The following is a 15,683-nucleotide window of genomic DNA, read 5'->3' on the forward strand; positions in this document are numbered from 1 at the left end:
TATCCCCACTCTTAAATGATTTTGCAATTGCATTAGCTTTTAATTTATTACGTCGGATTATGCATGGTTTCTCTAATTCTATTAAATCATTTTTGCAATATTTAAATCTCTTCATTTGAATAAAATTTTATTTGAAGAGTAATTGATGGATTGAAATATCATAATTTATTTAAAACTCATCAACAATACTAATTGAATAAAAAGTTCACCATCCATTTAATAAAAAACATTCAGTCCATTCGTTATTTTTTGTATAGAGATATATCAATTCCATCCTCAAAGTTATTTCATTTTTATAATAAAAAAATTAAATGTAATAAATCATTATAATTGTTATATTATTTAAATTAATTTAATAATACATAGGAAAACCGTTAAAAAGTCTACCGTTGTAAACATAATAAAACTTAAATGATTTAATTGGGGAAAATATTTAAATGGTATGTACAAACAAGATTTAAACTTAACTTATAGGGTCATCGACATCATTTTGCCTTTAATAAAACATCATAAACTCAAATATGGTTCAAAATAAAATTAATTTTCTCAAATGAGAATTTTTCTAATATTTTTGCTAATCAAATAAATTACTGGTGGAAAGTCAATTTATCATGATAAATTGCTCTTATTCTTTGCTTGCTACAAGAACATTAGATGTAGTTTTGCTTCCATTTATGTCTCTAACCTCCGGTATCCATCCATTCATTTTCATCTCCTAAGTGTAATTATAACTAGAGTTGTCAATAAAATTCTAAAGTTTAAATCAATAAAATTTTAAAGTTTAAAGCTCTTTAAAGAATTTCATACTAAAACCCTAATATTATATCTCTATTGAAATAATTTTTTTTTTAAATTCCGGTCTATTATTTAATTATTTTTTTCAAGCTTAAATGAAGGGCTCATAAAATTAATGTTTTGTTGATTGTGATATTATTTTTTAAAAAAAATTAAAATTTATTTTTCTCAAAAGCATCTAAAACATTTTTTTTTTCTCGAAAAATTTTATGAAAAAAATAAAAAATTTATTCTTCTTGAAAGCAATCAATTTTTTTTCAAATTAAAAATTTTTTGAAAAAATAAAAAATTATAAATCATTTTTTATCGAAAAAAAAAAAAGCAAGATTATATATATATACACCCTCTTTTTAAGAAAAAAAAAAACTAACCAATATACCTCACGTTCAAAAATATATACCAAAATATCATACTTCTTTTGACTTTTGGGATGTTGCATCTCCGCCATACGACAACTGAAAGATGAATCTTTTTATGCAATAGGAGGTCGCATGACCATCTATTACCTTTTAATTTTTTTTTTTAATTTTTACAAATGAATAATTATTAATTTAATAAATACAAAATAATAAAAATATTTTTTTAAAATAAAATAATATTAATAAAATCAAACAAAATACATCTAATAGAAAGAAAAAAATACATCAATATTAATACGGTTGAACAGATGTACCAAAATAAATAATATGTTATATTATTTTAACAATTATCTCATATTTTACCGATAAAAATATATTATTTTATGAAAATGAAGATGTGACACTAGGGTTTTCTTGATATCTATTTATGAAGACGAAACCAAATCAACAATACACTCAAATTCTTCATTAAAAATTAAAACCAAGTTAACACCTAAATTTTTGAAGTTCTGGATAGCTTCCTCTTAGATCTCAAATCTTGCTTCTCTCTCGTCATTGCAACTTTTTTCATTTTCACAAAACAATAATATTATGAACAAAATAACAAGTCAACAAGAATATGAGTGTAAAGGGAACAACAATGTTTAATGGAGATGTTCTGTTTCTAAAAGTTGCAGAGAACAAAGGATTTGTCAAAAACCCTACTTTTTGGGGAAGATGAAGAAGAATGAAGTTGAAGAAGAAGAAGATACAACGATTATTTTATGATAAAAATACATTGGATGCCACATCACCAATTATTAACAATATTTAACACTTTTTCATTAAAAAGGATCCATTTGCATTAACAAATATAAGTTAAGGGGTCAAATTGAATTATTTTAGAGTTAAGAGACTAAGTTGAACTTAAAAAAATAAATTGAGGATAAAAAATATAATTAAACCCATATATTAATAAGAGTTAGATATAATTTAAGTCTTTATAAAATTAGTAGCTTCCAAGTTTGGTCCCTACTAAATTTTATTAGATCTTTTAGTTTCTTGTATTTTGACACTTTTCAAAATTAGTCCCTACTATCATGTTGACTTTTTAAATTAGGTGACATGCTTGTGGTAAATGACACATTTGAACTATTTATTAAATTATATAATTGAAAATTAAATTATTTTAAATTGATTTAAATCAAAACAGATCCCATTTGAAGTATGTACATTTTCTTAAGACAATGCTTAATTATGCTGATTTTAATTATAAAATGAATTTTATTATCGAAATACATTTATTCATGATAGTTAGTGGAATAATTAGATGAATTGATAAATAATTTAAGCCAGATAAATATTAAAAATAAGATATGCTTAAATCTATGATTGAGCTATGTAATTATATGTTTTTTTTTCTTCTTATTTTACTCTATATAAGTTTTTTTTATTTGATTTTAGTCTTCGTAAATTTTTATTTTTTATTTTTTATTTTTATGTTTTAATTAATATAAAATATGTTTTTATTGAAATGAATCACTGCAATATATATATATATATATATATATATATATATATATATATATACTTGCTTATGAATTTAACTCAAGTATTTTTTTTTTTCTTTGAAATTAACAAGCCCAACAAACACATCAAAACAGAGTTCTTTTAGAACGTTTGCAATGTAGCCTCATATATTTCTTTTGGTATAATTCATAATTTACATCCATAAATTTATTAATTGTTGTAGAAATTTGTTGATTGATTGAAACTCCCCAAAACACAGCAAAATCATTGTTAGAAAAAACTAAAAAATTAACCATGCGAGGACTAAATTTAGTCCTGCAAAATTGGTCTGTTCTTTTTGTTTATTGGTTTTTGTTATTTTGTTTGAGTCTTTGCAAAATTAATTTTTATTGAAATTTGTAATTCTTTATATCTCTAAAATGGAAAGACTTAAATCATATATATATATATATATATATATATATTTGTTTTAGTCCCTTAATTGATAAAAAAATTATTTTAAAAACATTTAAAATGAACACCTTAAATTTATTACTTAATTAATTAAATACATTTTTATTTTATTTAACTATAACATTTAAGTCATTTATATTCTTTTTCCCATTTCAATCATTTAACTCTTAAAGCCAGCATAATATCTTCCATTGTGTTTTTCTTTTTTATTTGTCTTTTATTTCTTAAAAAAAAACTTCGTCACATCTTAAATGTAGCAAAAGATTTTTGTTATTAATTTTATTTTTTTAAATATTAAAAAAAAACTCCAAAATTAAATTTGTAGGATTCTTAAGTTCATCATCGTCATTTTCATCTTGATAGATGAAGACAAGCGTAAGCAGATTTAGTAGAGTTTCTTGCTGCAGTCTGATTTAGGGAATAAACGATATTTTTAGCGTACTCACCAAAAAGCTTCAATGTTGGTCCCAACGATAGACGTAAGAGTAACTTTAATGAGATATATTTCACCTATTAAGGAACAACAACTATTAAACACCTTGGCAGGAAGAGAGAAAAAAAAGTGTCTCTCCTCGCTTTTGCCGTCTATACTTAATAAGTTATATATTTTAAGATAAATAAAAATTATTAAAATGTAATACTCCTAGTATAATTTATTTAGTCAAAAAAATTGAAGAGCACTCAAATGAGATAACCTGAATGTGAATGCTATAAAATCGGCACTCTAATCTTAAGTATCTAATTCGCAAGTTGCAAGAAGGAGGGTCCGCATTCTTATCGAAATATCTAATTCACTAGTTGTTGTATCATAAATGTTTTTGACCGAAAGTCAAACTAAACTTTTGTATACATAACATTTATGGAGGCTTCTAGGATGGGAAGTGCTCTATGTGGTCCATAATGGACCACTTCTTTCTACGTTAGATGAAATCATCTTTCTAAATCTTATCATAGTTCACTCACACCAAATCTAACTTATCTTCACTCTCTTCTTCACTCTAGGTTACAACTTCTCCGACTACAATTCAGGCCGTTATCAGTCCAACCTTATCAGAATTGCCATATGTAAAACAAACTGTCATTTTCTAGTTTTTATCATTTTAGTTTAATTGAATTGTTGATCTCTTTATTTTATTATTTTTATAAAATTTCAAATTGAATTTTGTTACCATAAATATTAAAATAAGATGAAAAAAGTGTTCAATTTTAGAATAGAAAAACAATTTTATGAGAATAATAAAATAAAAGGATTAAAAGTATAATTAAACTTTATCTTTTTTTAAAAGAATTAGTGAATCCTTCTTTGATTTTGGACACTTCCTTGTTAGTTAAATTGTAACAAAGAGACAAACTCACATTTGACAAAGCAGAGGAAAAAAAATTGACGAAGAGGCTGAAAGACAAGTTTATATAGTTGTTAACTTTTATCTCAATGCACATAAAAACCAGGAAAACAAAGATCCGTGACAATGGTCTCATAGGAAGAAAGGAACTAAAATAGTTTTCAGCAAAAAAATAATTATGTCTGCTGAGATCACGATAACATCTTTGCACTCTAATCTCACGGATAAATATTATGATCCATAATGCACGAACCACTTGAGAAAATGTTCACTTAGAACTAGCTATAATTTATTCATAAATTTAATATATTATATATTGTGAGCGTAAATTCTTTTTATATTATCAATAATTATAATATTCTTTTTATAAATTTTGACTTTTTATTGATTGCATAAAATATTTTATACTAACAATATAATATAATATATGTATATATAATTAATGTAGAGATATTTTTAACTAGTTTAAAATGTAAATAGTTTTCAGTTTATCTTTAAATATATCACTACGAAAACATTTTAAATAATGTTTTTATTTTCTTTCAGTGATTAATTTAAAATGGTTATTTTTAATCCTTCATAAATTATACCGTTTACGCTCTTAGTTTAATTATAAGAATTTTTTGAAATATTTATTTTGTTTTATTTATAAGAAAAAGTTTACAACTTTTATAATGTATTAATATTTTAAATGATATTTTTTGTTCTTCCATTATATATTTTGATTTTTTTATACTAGTGAATTTACTATTTAGTGTTTCCCATTTTTATGAAGGTATATTTGTAAAAAGTATTCAAAAAGGGACAGCAATATATAAGTTCATTAATTTTGATGATTTTTTTATTTTTCTTCTGTTAATCGGAACCCAAAGGAGAATATGTATACAAGGTTATTTCAAAAAAATTATAAATACCACAACTTGTGCATTAAATACATGTATATGAATGTCAACCCTCTCTGCAACTTGTATATAGGATAGGCTAAAGAAAAAACAAAATAAAAACTAAGATAATAGTGTTATTTATCATCTATTTGATCTGTATCTGATAATAAATAAAATAATATTATTTTATTATATTATGCATTTAGTACTTACATTATCATAACATGATATAATCTAAAATATATCATATTTAAATAATAAAATTAATATAATAAAACAATTATATAATATTATTTTTTAAATTAACTTACAATATATTAAATATTATAAATTAACAAAAAATATTAAAAATATAAATAAATAATGAAATAAATTAATACTTAAAAAATCTATTGATATTATTAAATAAATAACTTAAAAATTATGAATAATCAAATAATTCAATTTTATTTATTACATAACCAAAATAAAAATATATTATATATACTATATAAATAAACTACTTTATAAAAAATTACATTTATTTTAAAAATTTAAATAACTATTCATAGTTTTTAAATTTTAGATAATAATTTATTATATTATATAAAATGATAACACTATATGCGTCAAAAACATTTGGACACCTCTAAGTAGGGGTGTACATGGGCGCAGGTCGACCCGTCAACTCGATCACCCAATCTAATCCGATTTTTATTGTATCCGATCAGTTTCGGATCCGATCCGATTCAACCCGTTGAAACCTGCTTATATTTAGTTCGAGTAAGGGTTCAATAATTTGAACCTGTCGGCCCGACCCTGTAACTAATTATAATTTGTTTTTTAAAATTTATTTGACATTCCGGTAAGGTTTTAAGAATTTTATTTGACATTCCAATAAGGTTTTAAGAATTTAATTTGTGTGAGAGATTGTTGTTTTTTTTTAAAAAAATTGAATGATGTGATTGAAATTTTATAATTTTTTAGACATTCAAGTATTAAATATATTTTCATTCAATAAAATTTCCCCTAAAATAAAAAATAGGTTATTATTTATGTATAACACACCAACTCAACTCAACCCAACCCGTTCTTGATCGGGTCGATTTGGTTCGAGTTAAATGAAAAAATACGAGTTTAGAACTTAACCCAACCCAAAAATAATGGATCGGGTCGGGTATCAGATTTTGTCAAAATCGGTCCAACTCAACCCGCATACACCCTAACCTCTAATATGGACACTTTTTTAAGTTTCATGTGTTGACAGTTTTATTAATGTGGTAAGTGATTTTTATTAGCATAAATAGCACTCTCGATCCTTTAACTTAATTTCAGTTAATGTTTTAGTCCTTTATCTTTTTTTTTCCTTCTCGATTTGGTCTTTTATTTTAATTTTAAGTGACAATTTAATCTTTTATGTTTTAAAATATCAACAATGTTATCCTTTTTTTATTTATAAAAATTCAAAAAAATTATCAAAATTTTTAAACAAAACTCATAATATTAATTATCATTTTCAATATAATATAAATTTCATCAAATTCATAACTTAAATCTTTAAATAAACTCATATTTTCATTCTTTATTTGATGTTGTTGGAGATGAAAATATGAGTTTATTTGAATATTTGAGTTATGCATTTGATGAAATTTGCATTATATAGAATATAATTATTAATTTTAAGGGTTTTGTTTAAAAAATTTGATGAATTTTTGAAAGAAAAAAAAGGATAACTTTGTTGACATTTTAAAACATAAAAGATCAAATTGTCACTTAAAATTAAAATAAAGAACCAAATCAAAAAAAAAAAAAAGATAAAGGACATGTTAATTGAAATTAAATTAAGTGAAGTGTTATTTATTTTTTTTTAAATTACATTTTAATTAAAATACAAAAATGAGTTGTATATTATAATTTTTTTACATTTTATTCCCTTGATAGCATTTCTCCTTAGTTTTTGTAGTTAGAGTTAGGATAAAGTGATTTTTTTTTCTCTGTGCAATTTATTCATCTCTCTCGGTGACAATTTTTTTTATCTCTTATTTGAATAAATAAAATATTAATATTAAATATGAGAGAGAAAAACTAACTTTTGTATCAATAAACTAAGAGAGATAATAATAATAATAATAATAATAATAATAATAATAATAATATTAATAATAATAATAATAATAATAGTATACTAATATTTTTATACCCTAATTAAAATAATCAGTTTATAATTAATATAATTAACTTATAGATAACATCTAACTAAAATAATTATCTTATAACTAATTATGTCTCTAATATATGTCGTGCCACTTTTTTTATCCACTATGCTAGACAAAACAAAGTGCAGATTAAACACTCACTAGTGGTGAAGTTCGGAATCAACGGTCAGATTTTAGAATTGGGGTATCTTAGATCTGTATCTGGAAGATGCATATCTGCAAAAAAAAAGTTCAGCGAAATTACTTTATTGTTAGTGGTATGTGTTGCTTTTTAAATTTGAGGAAGAAAAGGAGGCCATGAGGCCTTTGAAAGCATGCTGTGCATATGAAATCATGGCTTGAATGAGTTGAAGGAAAGAAAGAGAAAATATGTAAAAGGAAAAAGTTTGGTGGTGATACATTTAATATTAATTAAAAAGGTACATTTGAAAAAAAATATAACAAAAGTTTGAAACAATCAAAAATATAATTTTCTTTACAAATAAATTAACTATTGTGAGACGAAAGAATTATCAAAAAATTCTTACAAAAACAAAACTGAAAAAATCAATTAAAGAAAAACTCACTATTTTTTTTAAATAAAAAAAAAAAAAAACCAAATTCTGAATTCTACTTATCTTTGAGGATTTGCTGAAAATAATATTTGAATTCTACTTACATGTTATTGACCGGTCTCAAACTTGACTTACAAATTTGGCCCGTTTCTAATAAATAACTTTAACCACGAAGCGGTTGTCAAACCAAAACAAATGAGTGTGTAAATATAGAAAATCTGAGGAAAAAAAAAAGTACCCAGTCATTTATAATTAAAAGACAAATGTTAAAAAATAACTTATTTTATCTTATTTGTTAAAAAGACTCTATATGGTTGGATAAGAACGAGGATTGAGGGTATTGGCTTTTTGTATAGCTGTCAATTGGGACCAACATTGAATCCTTTTGGTTGGTACACTAACAATAGTGTTTAGTGTGTACTTCCGGTTACATTTGTATTATTATATATCTTTTTCCACACACTATATGGTATACATTACATAGTCCAATTCAACACAACTCAACCCCTTTCTCTTTTTCTACCTACAACACTAAATTATTCTCCTATTCTCTATTTCTCAATGGATCAAACCCAAACACCTGCTTATGTATACTTCAGTTGTAACTTGAGAATAATTCAAGCACGAAACGTTGAATTCATCAAGTCCACCAAAATCTTGTTTGCAAGGCTGTATGTTCCTGTAGGAAACAACAAAATAATTGAACTAAACAACAAAAATATTTCAATACAATCAGCACCATTTTGGAACGAATCTTTTAATCTAGATTGTTTGTGTCCCCTTGAATTATTGGAAAGACTTAAGAAACAATGCCTAACATTGGAGCTAAGGAAACGAAAAACATGGGGGTCAAATATCATTGGAAAAGGTGAGATTCCATGGAAAGTGATACTTGAATCACAAAACATGGAGTTGAAAAAATGGGTGAAAATGGATTTGGTGAGTGGAAGTGATTGCAAAGAGGGTATGTTGAAAGTACCTCAAGTTGAAGTGGAGATTAAAATACGAGTGACATCGGTTGTTGAGATGGAAAAACAAAATAAGAAGATGTTGAATACTGATTGGAATGAGTGTGGATGCAAAAATGGATATGATCACCACCAAACTTGGTGTCCCGCCGAAGCTTTGGGGGCTTTTTGATTTCATTTGATGCAATATGTGATGTAGATATATATGCACTAACATCAACTTAGTGGATTCATTCTACATGATTAGAGTTTACTACTTTCTTTATTCCCACTCTATAAAATCACTTCTCAAGCGCATTATCTTTTAATTTTTTATGTTGAAATTGTATAATTCGATTTATGGTTTCTTTAATTTTAGTAGATCACTTTTGCAATGGTTAAATCTCCTCATTGGCAAGGTTTTTGGATGTGAATGGTAATTGTGTTAGGAGAAAAAGTAATTTTGACCCAAATCTTGAAATCAACACCCCCTATAATTATAAGGTTTTTTATTTTATTTTTATTTTTTTCAAACTCTTTCTTCCAATCAAATCAATCCTTTTTTCTCTCTTCTAATCAAATCAACACTTATATTTGATTATTTTGTGTTTATTCATTATGTTTGTTAAACTATCATTGCTCTTGTGTAAAACATGATGAAAAAAAAAAACTAATAAATAATGCAAAATGGCTTTAAAATATTATTTTTGTTTTTAATTTTTTACTTTACAAGTTAAATTTTGATTGAAAAATAAATAAAGTCTAATTAAAAATTATTTTAATCAAAATTTGAATTTAAATTCTTTTTAATAATTCGTGTTTAACTGATAATTGTTAATAACTTGAGTCCAATCAATTTTTGATTACAACTTAAAAATATTATAAATGATTTACAAAACTCAGTTATATAATACAAACATTACAATAAATAATCCGAAAAACGAAAACCTACCTTAATTTTATTCTTATATGCAAATCAACCCCAAAAACAAGCTAAGTTAATTCGAATAATGAAGTCATTGTAATTCGCAACTCCTCCTGAGAGATGATATGTTTTCACAATAATCCATATTTGCGATTTGGTAGCAAGCCATATAAAATGTTTTATACGGTTGGTCTTCTCCACCTTAATTCTAAATTTTGAAATTGAATTTGGATGCAGAAAAGATATTCAATTAAGAAGAAGTGTTAACAATAATATATCTAAATATTATTTAGGGATTATAAATTTGATTTAAATTGAAATATATTTATCGTATAGAATTCCAACTTAATAAGATAAAATTAACGTTGCAAAGTCGTTTTAGAGTGTGAACAAAGAAGGAAATTATAATCATATATAAAATGAATTAAATTATAATGATAAGTTAATTAGTTGATGTCAGTGGATATATATATACACACAATGTATTAATCAAAAAGCCTCCAAAGCTGCACCGAATGCAAATATATCACAATCTTCAGCACAACACCAAATATTGTGATCATGTCCATTTTTGCAACCACACTCATTCCAATTATTCAACATCTTTCTATTCTGCTTCTCCATCTCAATAATCGAAGCCACTCTTATTTTAATTTCCACTTCAACTTCAGGTGCTTTCAACATACCCTCTTTGCAATCACTTCCACTCACCAAATCCATCTTCAACCATTTTTTCAACTCCATGTTTTGTGATTCAAGAATCACCTTCCATGGAATCTCACCTTTTCCAACAAGATGTGACCCCAACATCTTCCTTTGCCTCAGCTCCAACACTAAGCTTTGTTGTTTAAGGTTTTCTAAGAATTCATGGGGACACGAACAATCTAGATTAAAGGACTCGTTCCAAAAGGGTACTGATTTGGTTGAAACATTTTTGGTGTTGAGTTGAATTCTTTTGTTGTTTCCTGTAGGAAGATACAACCTTGCAAACAAGTTTTTCGTAGATTTGATGGATTCAGTGTTTCTAGCTTGAATTATTCTCACTTCACAGCTGAAGTAAGCATGGGATGGATCCATTGAAAATTTGAGAATAGTAGGAATGTGTCTAGTTATGTGTTTTAGCTTGAAAAATAGAGAGGAAATTAAGATGTTTGTTTGAGTTGTTCTATGCGATCCATGTATTATATAGTGTGAAAAAAGTGAATAGGAAATGGTTTTCAATTTCCATGATGCGATCCATGTATTGTATAAGATTGTCTAGTATCTCAGTTGTACTTTTTGTGAATATTTTAATACCAACTTAATCTTAAATCATGCACATGTGATTTTGCTGAAGATTGTATCTTATTAAAGAAAACCTTTAGAATCTTGATGGGGGAAGATTTTCCAATTTGGCTCTTGCAAGTCGCAATATTTTATTGTGAATAAACGAGGTTTCATTTTTAGTGAACTAAAAGGCTTCAATGCTGGCCTCAACTAGCCATCACAAAAGCTAAGGCATTCTTATCAAACTCACTAGTTGTAATAATGTACATAAACTATAAAGCATTGTTATTACCAATATTTTATCTTTTTATATTTATTAGACTTGTATATCATTGTGAATATATCCTCACCTTGGAAAATACTCTCTTCTATTTTTTTATTTTTTTCTCCCATCTCTATTTTCCTTTACTTTAGAATATTTTAATCTAGTTTTGGTTAATTTTAAAACACATTAACCTAACTGATAATTTAATTTGTTTAGCTAACATAATTATCAATTCTAGAATCTAAATTTTATTAAATAACAAACACTATTTTAGCTTTTAAATTGGAGTATAAACGAAAGTACATGTTAATTAATGTGTTTTCGACATGATTTGTTTTGTGCATTTCATAACACGAAGCTACATTTTATTTAAATTATTTAATATTAGTTTTATTAATGTAGTTGATGTAATTCTATCATAAAAAAAAATTATGTAATTGTTTTAATTGTATAAAAAAAATTAGGGATTATTTACTTTGTGAAAATAATTTCAATTTTTATTTTTAGAAATTTGTGTTAATTTTATTTGTTAATACGGAGATAACAGATTTTTGAAGTGAACAATCGTCTACATTTTTAGAAACATTAAAGATGTCAAAAAAATTATTTTTATTATTTTCTTAAACACATATTCATTAACTAGAGTTTTATATTCTCTTCTTGACAATAGTTAATTTCAAGAGTCTTTCATCAAGACAAAATAAACACATATTTAAGAAAATAAAAACACAAAATATTTTCATAGAATAAACGGGACCATAGCGATTGAATTTTTTATTTTTAGATTTTTAAAAGCAAGTGTCTTAATTTTTTTAAATGTCCACCTAATTGAGTCTAACTAAGTGAACATAATTTTCATCAATTTGATTTGAATTGTGTGGAAAAATTATAAAAGTTGAACCATGATCGGCTAACTTTTTGGTTCATATTTTATTCTTTTCAAAAAATGAATCAAATTGATATGTTACATGCATAACACCATTCTCTCAAATTTGTGATGATTCTCGGTCAAATTCTCTCTGCATGTGTCATTGCATTTGCGAATTTTGTCTATTTTTACGTTAAAAATTTATAACTTAAAATTTTAATATACAATAAAATATTATATTTAATTTATCAATTAATTTTAAAATTTAGTCACTGCTAAAATATTAAGATATATATTTTTAAATGATTTTTCGCATACATATTTACAATATAAAAAGTTTTTTCATAAAAAAGTAAACTTCAAATTTATATTTTTGTTATTTTTATTTTCAAATTATATCATTTAAAATATTTAAATTTATTTAATTTAAAATAAAAAATAAATTAAATTTTGATGGAGCAATAAAATGATAAAAATTTACGGTACTAATTTTTGTTTTTACGACTAGAAACAAAATAGAAGAGTGGTGTGAAAAAGATTAGATGAGAAGAGAGATTTGAAATGTATTTTTCAATTCAAAAATGGATCCGTAGCATTTATGTATCTATCTATCTATCTCCCACGCCTAAACATTCACATTCTATTTCTATTCATTCATTCATTCACACACAAAATGCCAGGAAGTACGCCGGTGAGAAAGCCACACACTAACACCTCCGATCTCCTCACTTGGTCCGAAGTCCCTCCGCCTGAATCCTCCTTCACCCCCTCCTCCACCCGCTCTCGCCAGGTTACTATTTTTTCTTTTTCTCATCTCTCTCTCTCTCTCTCTCTCTCTCTCATGTAACTAACTACATTCTCTCTCTCTCTTTCAATCATTCACTTCATTCATATTACAGCCTTCTGATAGAATCAGTAAGGTTCTCAATAGCGACCAGCTCACCGAAGAAGAAGCTCAGACTCTCACCCAAAGGTCTACATCATTTCCTAAATATTAACTCATAACTCAGATCAGATCTTCTACTTTTTTCTTTCTTCACTTTCCTTTTTTTCATCGTTCTTCGATCTGATTTAATATCTCTATACTTTTCTGCATAGATCTGTTTCTTTATTTGTAATTCCAAGTAATCTCAACAACACTGTGTTAGTAATATTAGATAAAACTTTTTGCATGAACTGTTCAAATGAACCTACATCAGCTTCCACATTTTTGTTATTAGTCTATATATATTTATTAAAAAAATATATGTACTTCTGCATAATTGAGCGCGTTGTACATTAATTTTTTGTTATTGATGTTATTCATGGGGTTTATGTGTTCAAATGAACAAAAAAAATGTATTTCATTCATAGTTGATAGGTATGATACTTCCTTAAACCATATATACAGTTCCAACATAAAGAATTAGAATCTAATGCGCTTGCAAAGTCATTTTAGAGTAAAAACAGATAATTAAAGGAACCTCTAATCATATACATATAGAATCAATTGTCCACTGTTCATAAATAATAATCAAATTAATTAGTTGATGTTAGTGCATATACATTTATATGGCATATTAATCTTGCATCAAGTTAAATCAAAAAGCCTCCAAAGCTGCACCAAATGCAAATATATTACAATCTTCAGCACAACACCAAACATTGGGATCATGTCCATGTTTGCATCCACACTCATTCCAATTATTCAACATCTTTCTATTCTGCTTCTCCATCTCAATAATCGAAGCCACTCTTATTTTAATTTCCACTTCAACTTCAGGTGCTTTCAACATACCCTCTTTGCAATCACTTCCACTCACCAAATCCATCTTCAACCATTTTTTCAATTCCATGTTTTGTGATTCAAGAATCACCTTCCATGGAATCTCACCTTTTCCCACAAGATGTGACCCCAACATCTTCCTTTGCCTCAGCTCCAACACTAAGCTTTGTTGTTTAAGGTTTTCTAGGAATTCATGGGGACACGAACAATCTAGATTAAAGGACTCGTTCCAAAAGGGTACTGATTTGGTTGAAACATTTTTGGTGTTGAGTTGAATTCTTTTGTTGTTTCCTGTAGGAAGATACAACCTTGCAAACAAGTTTTTAGTAGATTTGATGAATTCAATGTTTCTAGCTTGAATTATTCTCACTTCACAGCTGAAGTAAGCATGGGATGGATCCATTGAAAAATTGAGTAGATAGGAGAAAAAGTGTAAGAGAGATGCTAAGAGTAGTTAAGAGGTTTGTTTGAGTTATTCTATGTAGTGTTGTGTGTAGTTTGATGTATTATATAGTGTGGAAAAAGTAAACTATAAATGCTTTCCATGAAACTGCTAATGCTCTTATTCTTAAACACTAATATAAGATATTAGATTGTGTAAAATTGTCCAGTATCTCATTTGTGTTTTTTATGAATATTTTAATACCAACTTAATCTTAAATCATGCAAATGAGATTGTGTTAAAGATTATATCTTAATAAAGAAAACCCTTAGAATCTTGAAGGGATAGATTTTCCAAGTTGGCTCTACCAAGTAGCAATATGATATTCGGTTATAATTGAACAGTATATTGATGCAATCCATAACTTGGGTTGGAACCCAAAAGGTAAGATTAGAATAATCTTTGAATGCTGGCCATGACTGCCATAAAAAAGGCTAGGATCCTCATCAGTCATCCTTATCTAACTAGTTTTAATAATAACCATAAATTTTAAAAGATTGTAAAATTTCCTACGTCTCATTAAGCTTACATAAATATTGTCTATGAGAAATCTTTCCATCATACTTTATAATGATTGGCTATTTTTCTCGAAAATCATTCATTTAAGTTGTCTTGTATTTCTTTTTATCTAAACATCTAGTTTTAATACATATTTTTCGTGTTTTGTCTTTAATTTTATTGTTTGATTGTTATACTGTTTTGTTTGTTATTTTAATTCAACATTGTTTATTTTTACGTCTTATTGTGATGTTTTTTTTGGTTCATTTTGACAAATCATGTTTCGATCTAGTGAAAATTTAATCAATGATTTTTGTGTTTTCAACATTACAACTTCATAAACATGAGTATTCAAGACAATACAATTTTATCATATTTGTTACATTTTGTCATTTTATGTTACTAACTTAAGTGTTGTGAGTTTGTAGATTTTTTTTTTTTGTGCTTTTGAATTCTATTGTTCTCTAATGTAATTTCTATCAATTTAAATAAATGAATATTTTCTTTTAATATAAAAAAAGGCATTCCATCAAAACAAATGTGAGAATTGACCAAGTTGGTCGATAAGGTCTATGGCCTAGTTTAGATTAAACCATATTTTTTTATAAATAGATA

The 15,683-nt window shown here is 25.9% G+C and overlaps 3 protein-coding genes and 1 long non-coding RNA gene across 4 annotated transcripts; 2 read left to right on the top strand and 2 right to left on the bottom strand.

Annotated features, from left to right (window-relative positions):
• The first annotated feature begins 8,478 nt into the window (after positions 1–8,478).
• LOC101494911 (uncharacterized) lies at positions 8,479–9,442 on the top strand. Its single transcript, XM_004502371.4, has one exon. The coding sequence runs from the start codon at positions 8,654–8,656 to the stop codon at positions 9,230–9,232; it is 579 nt and encodes a 192-aa protein (XP_004502428.1). The 5' UTR covers positions 8,479–8,653; the 3' UTR covers positions 9,233–9,442.
• A 906-nt stretch (positions 9,443–10,348) lies between these two features.
• On the bottom strand, positions 10,349–11,201 carry LOC101495892 (uncharacterized). Its single transcript, XM_004502374.4, has one exon. The coding sequence runs from the start codon at positions 11,039–11,041 to the stop codon at positions 10,454–10,456; it is 588 nt and encodes a 195-aa protein (XP_004502431.1). The 5' UTR covers positions 11,042–11,201; the 3' UTR covers positions 10,349–10,453.
• Positions 11,202–12,873: 1,672 nt separating this feature from the next.
• On the top strand, positions 12,874–13,625 carry LOC113786558 (uncharacterized). The gene is made up of 2 exons (XR_003472785.2): positions 12,874–13,153; positions 13,263–13,625. It is a non-coding gene; the product is annotated as an uncharacterized lncRNA (long non-coding RNA).
• A 212-nt stretch (positions 13,626–13,837) lies between these two features.
• On the bottom strand, positions 13,838–14,739 carry LOC101495563 (uncharacterized). The gene has a single exon (XM_004502373.4). The coding sequence runs from the start codon at positions 14,529–14,531 to the stop codon at positions 13,944–13,946; it is 588 nt and encodes a 195-aa protein (XP_004502430.1). The 5' UTR covers positions 14,532–14,739; the 3' UTR covers positions 13,838–13,943.
• Between the last annotated feature and the right edge of the window lie 944 nt (positions 14,740–15,683).

Source organism: Cicer arietinum, chromosome 5 (assembly GCF_000331145.2).
Source record: "Cicer arietinum cultivar CDC Frontier isolate Library 1 chromosome 5, Cicar.CDCFrontier_v2.0, whole genome shotgun sequence".
Lineage (NCBI taxonomy): Eukaryota > Viridiplantae > Streptophyta > Magnoliopsida > Fabales > Fabaceae > Cicer > Cicer arietinum.

What these genes read in the sequence shown, in the direction of transcription:
- LOC101495892 (XM_004502374.4), bottom strand. Translation starts at nt 11,041, where the DNA reads ATGGATCCATCCCATGCTTACTTCAGCTGTGAAGTGAGAATAATTCAA.
- LOC101495563 (XM_004502373.4), bottom strand. Translation starts at nt 14,531, where the DNA reads ATGGATCCATCCCATGCTTACTTCAGCTGTGAAGTGAGAATAATTCAA.
- LOC101494911 (XM_004502371.4), top strand. Translation starts at nt 8,654, where the DNA reads ATGGATCAAACCCAAACACCTGCTTATGTATACTTCAGTTGTAACTTG.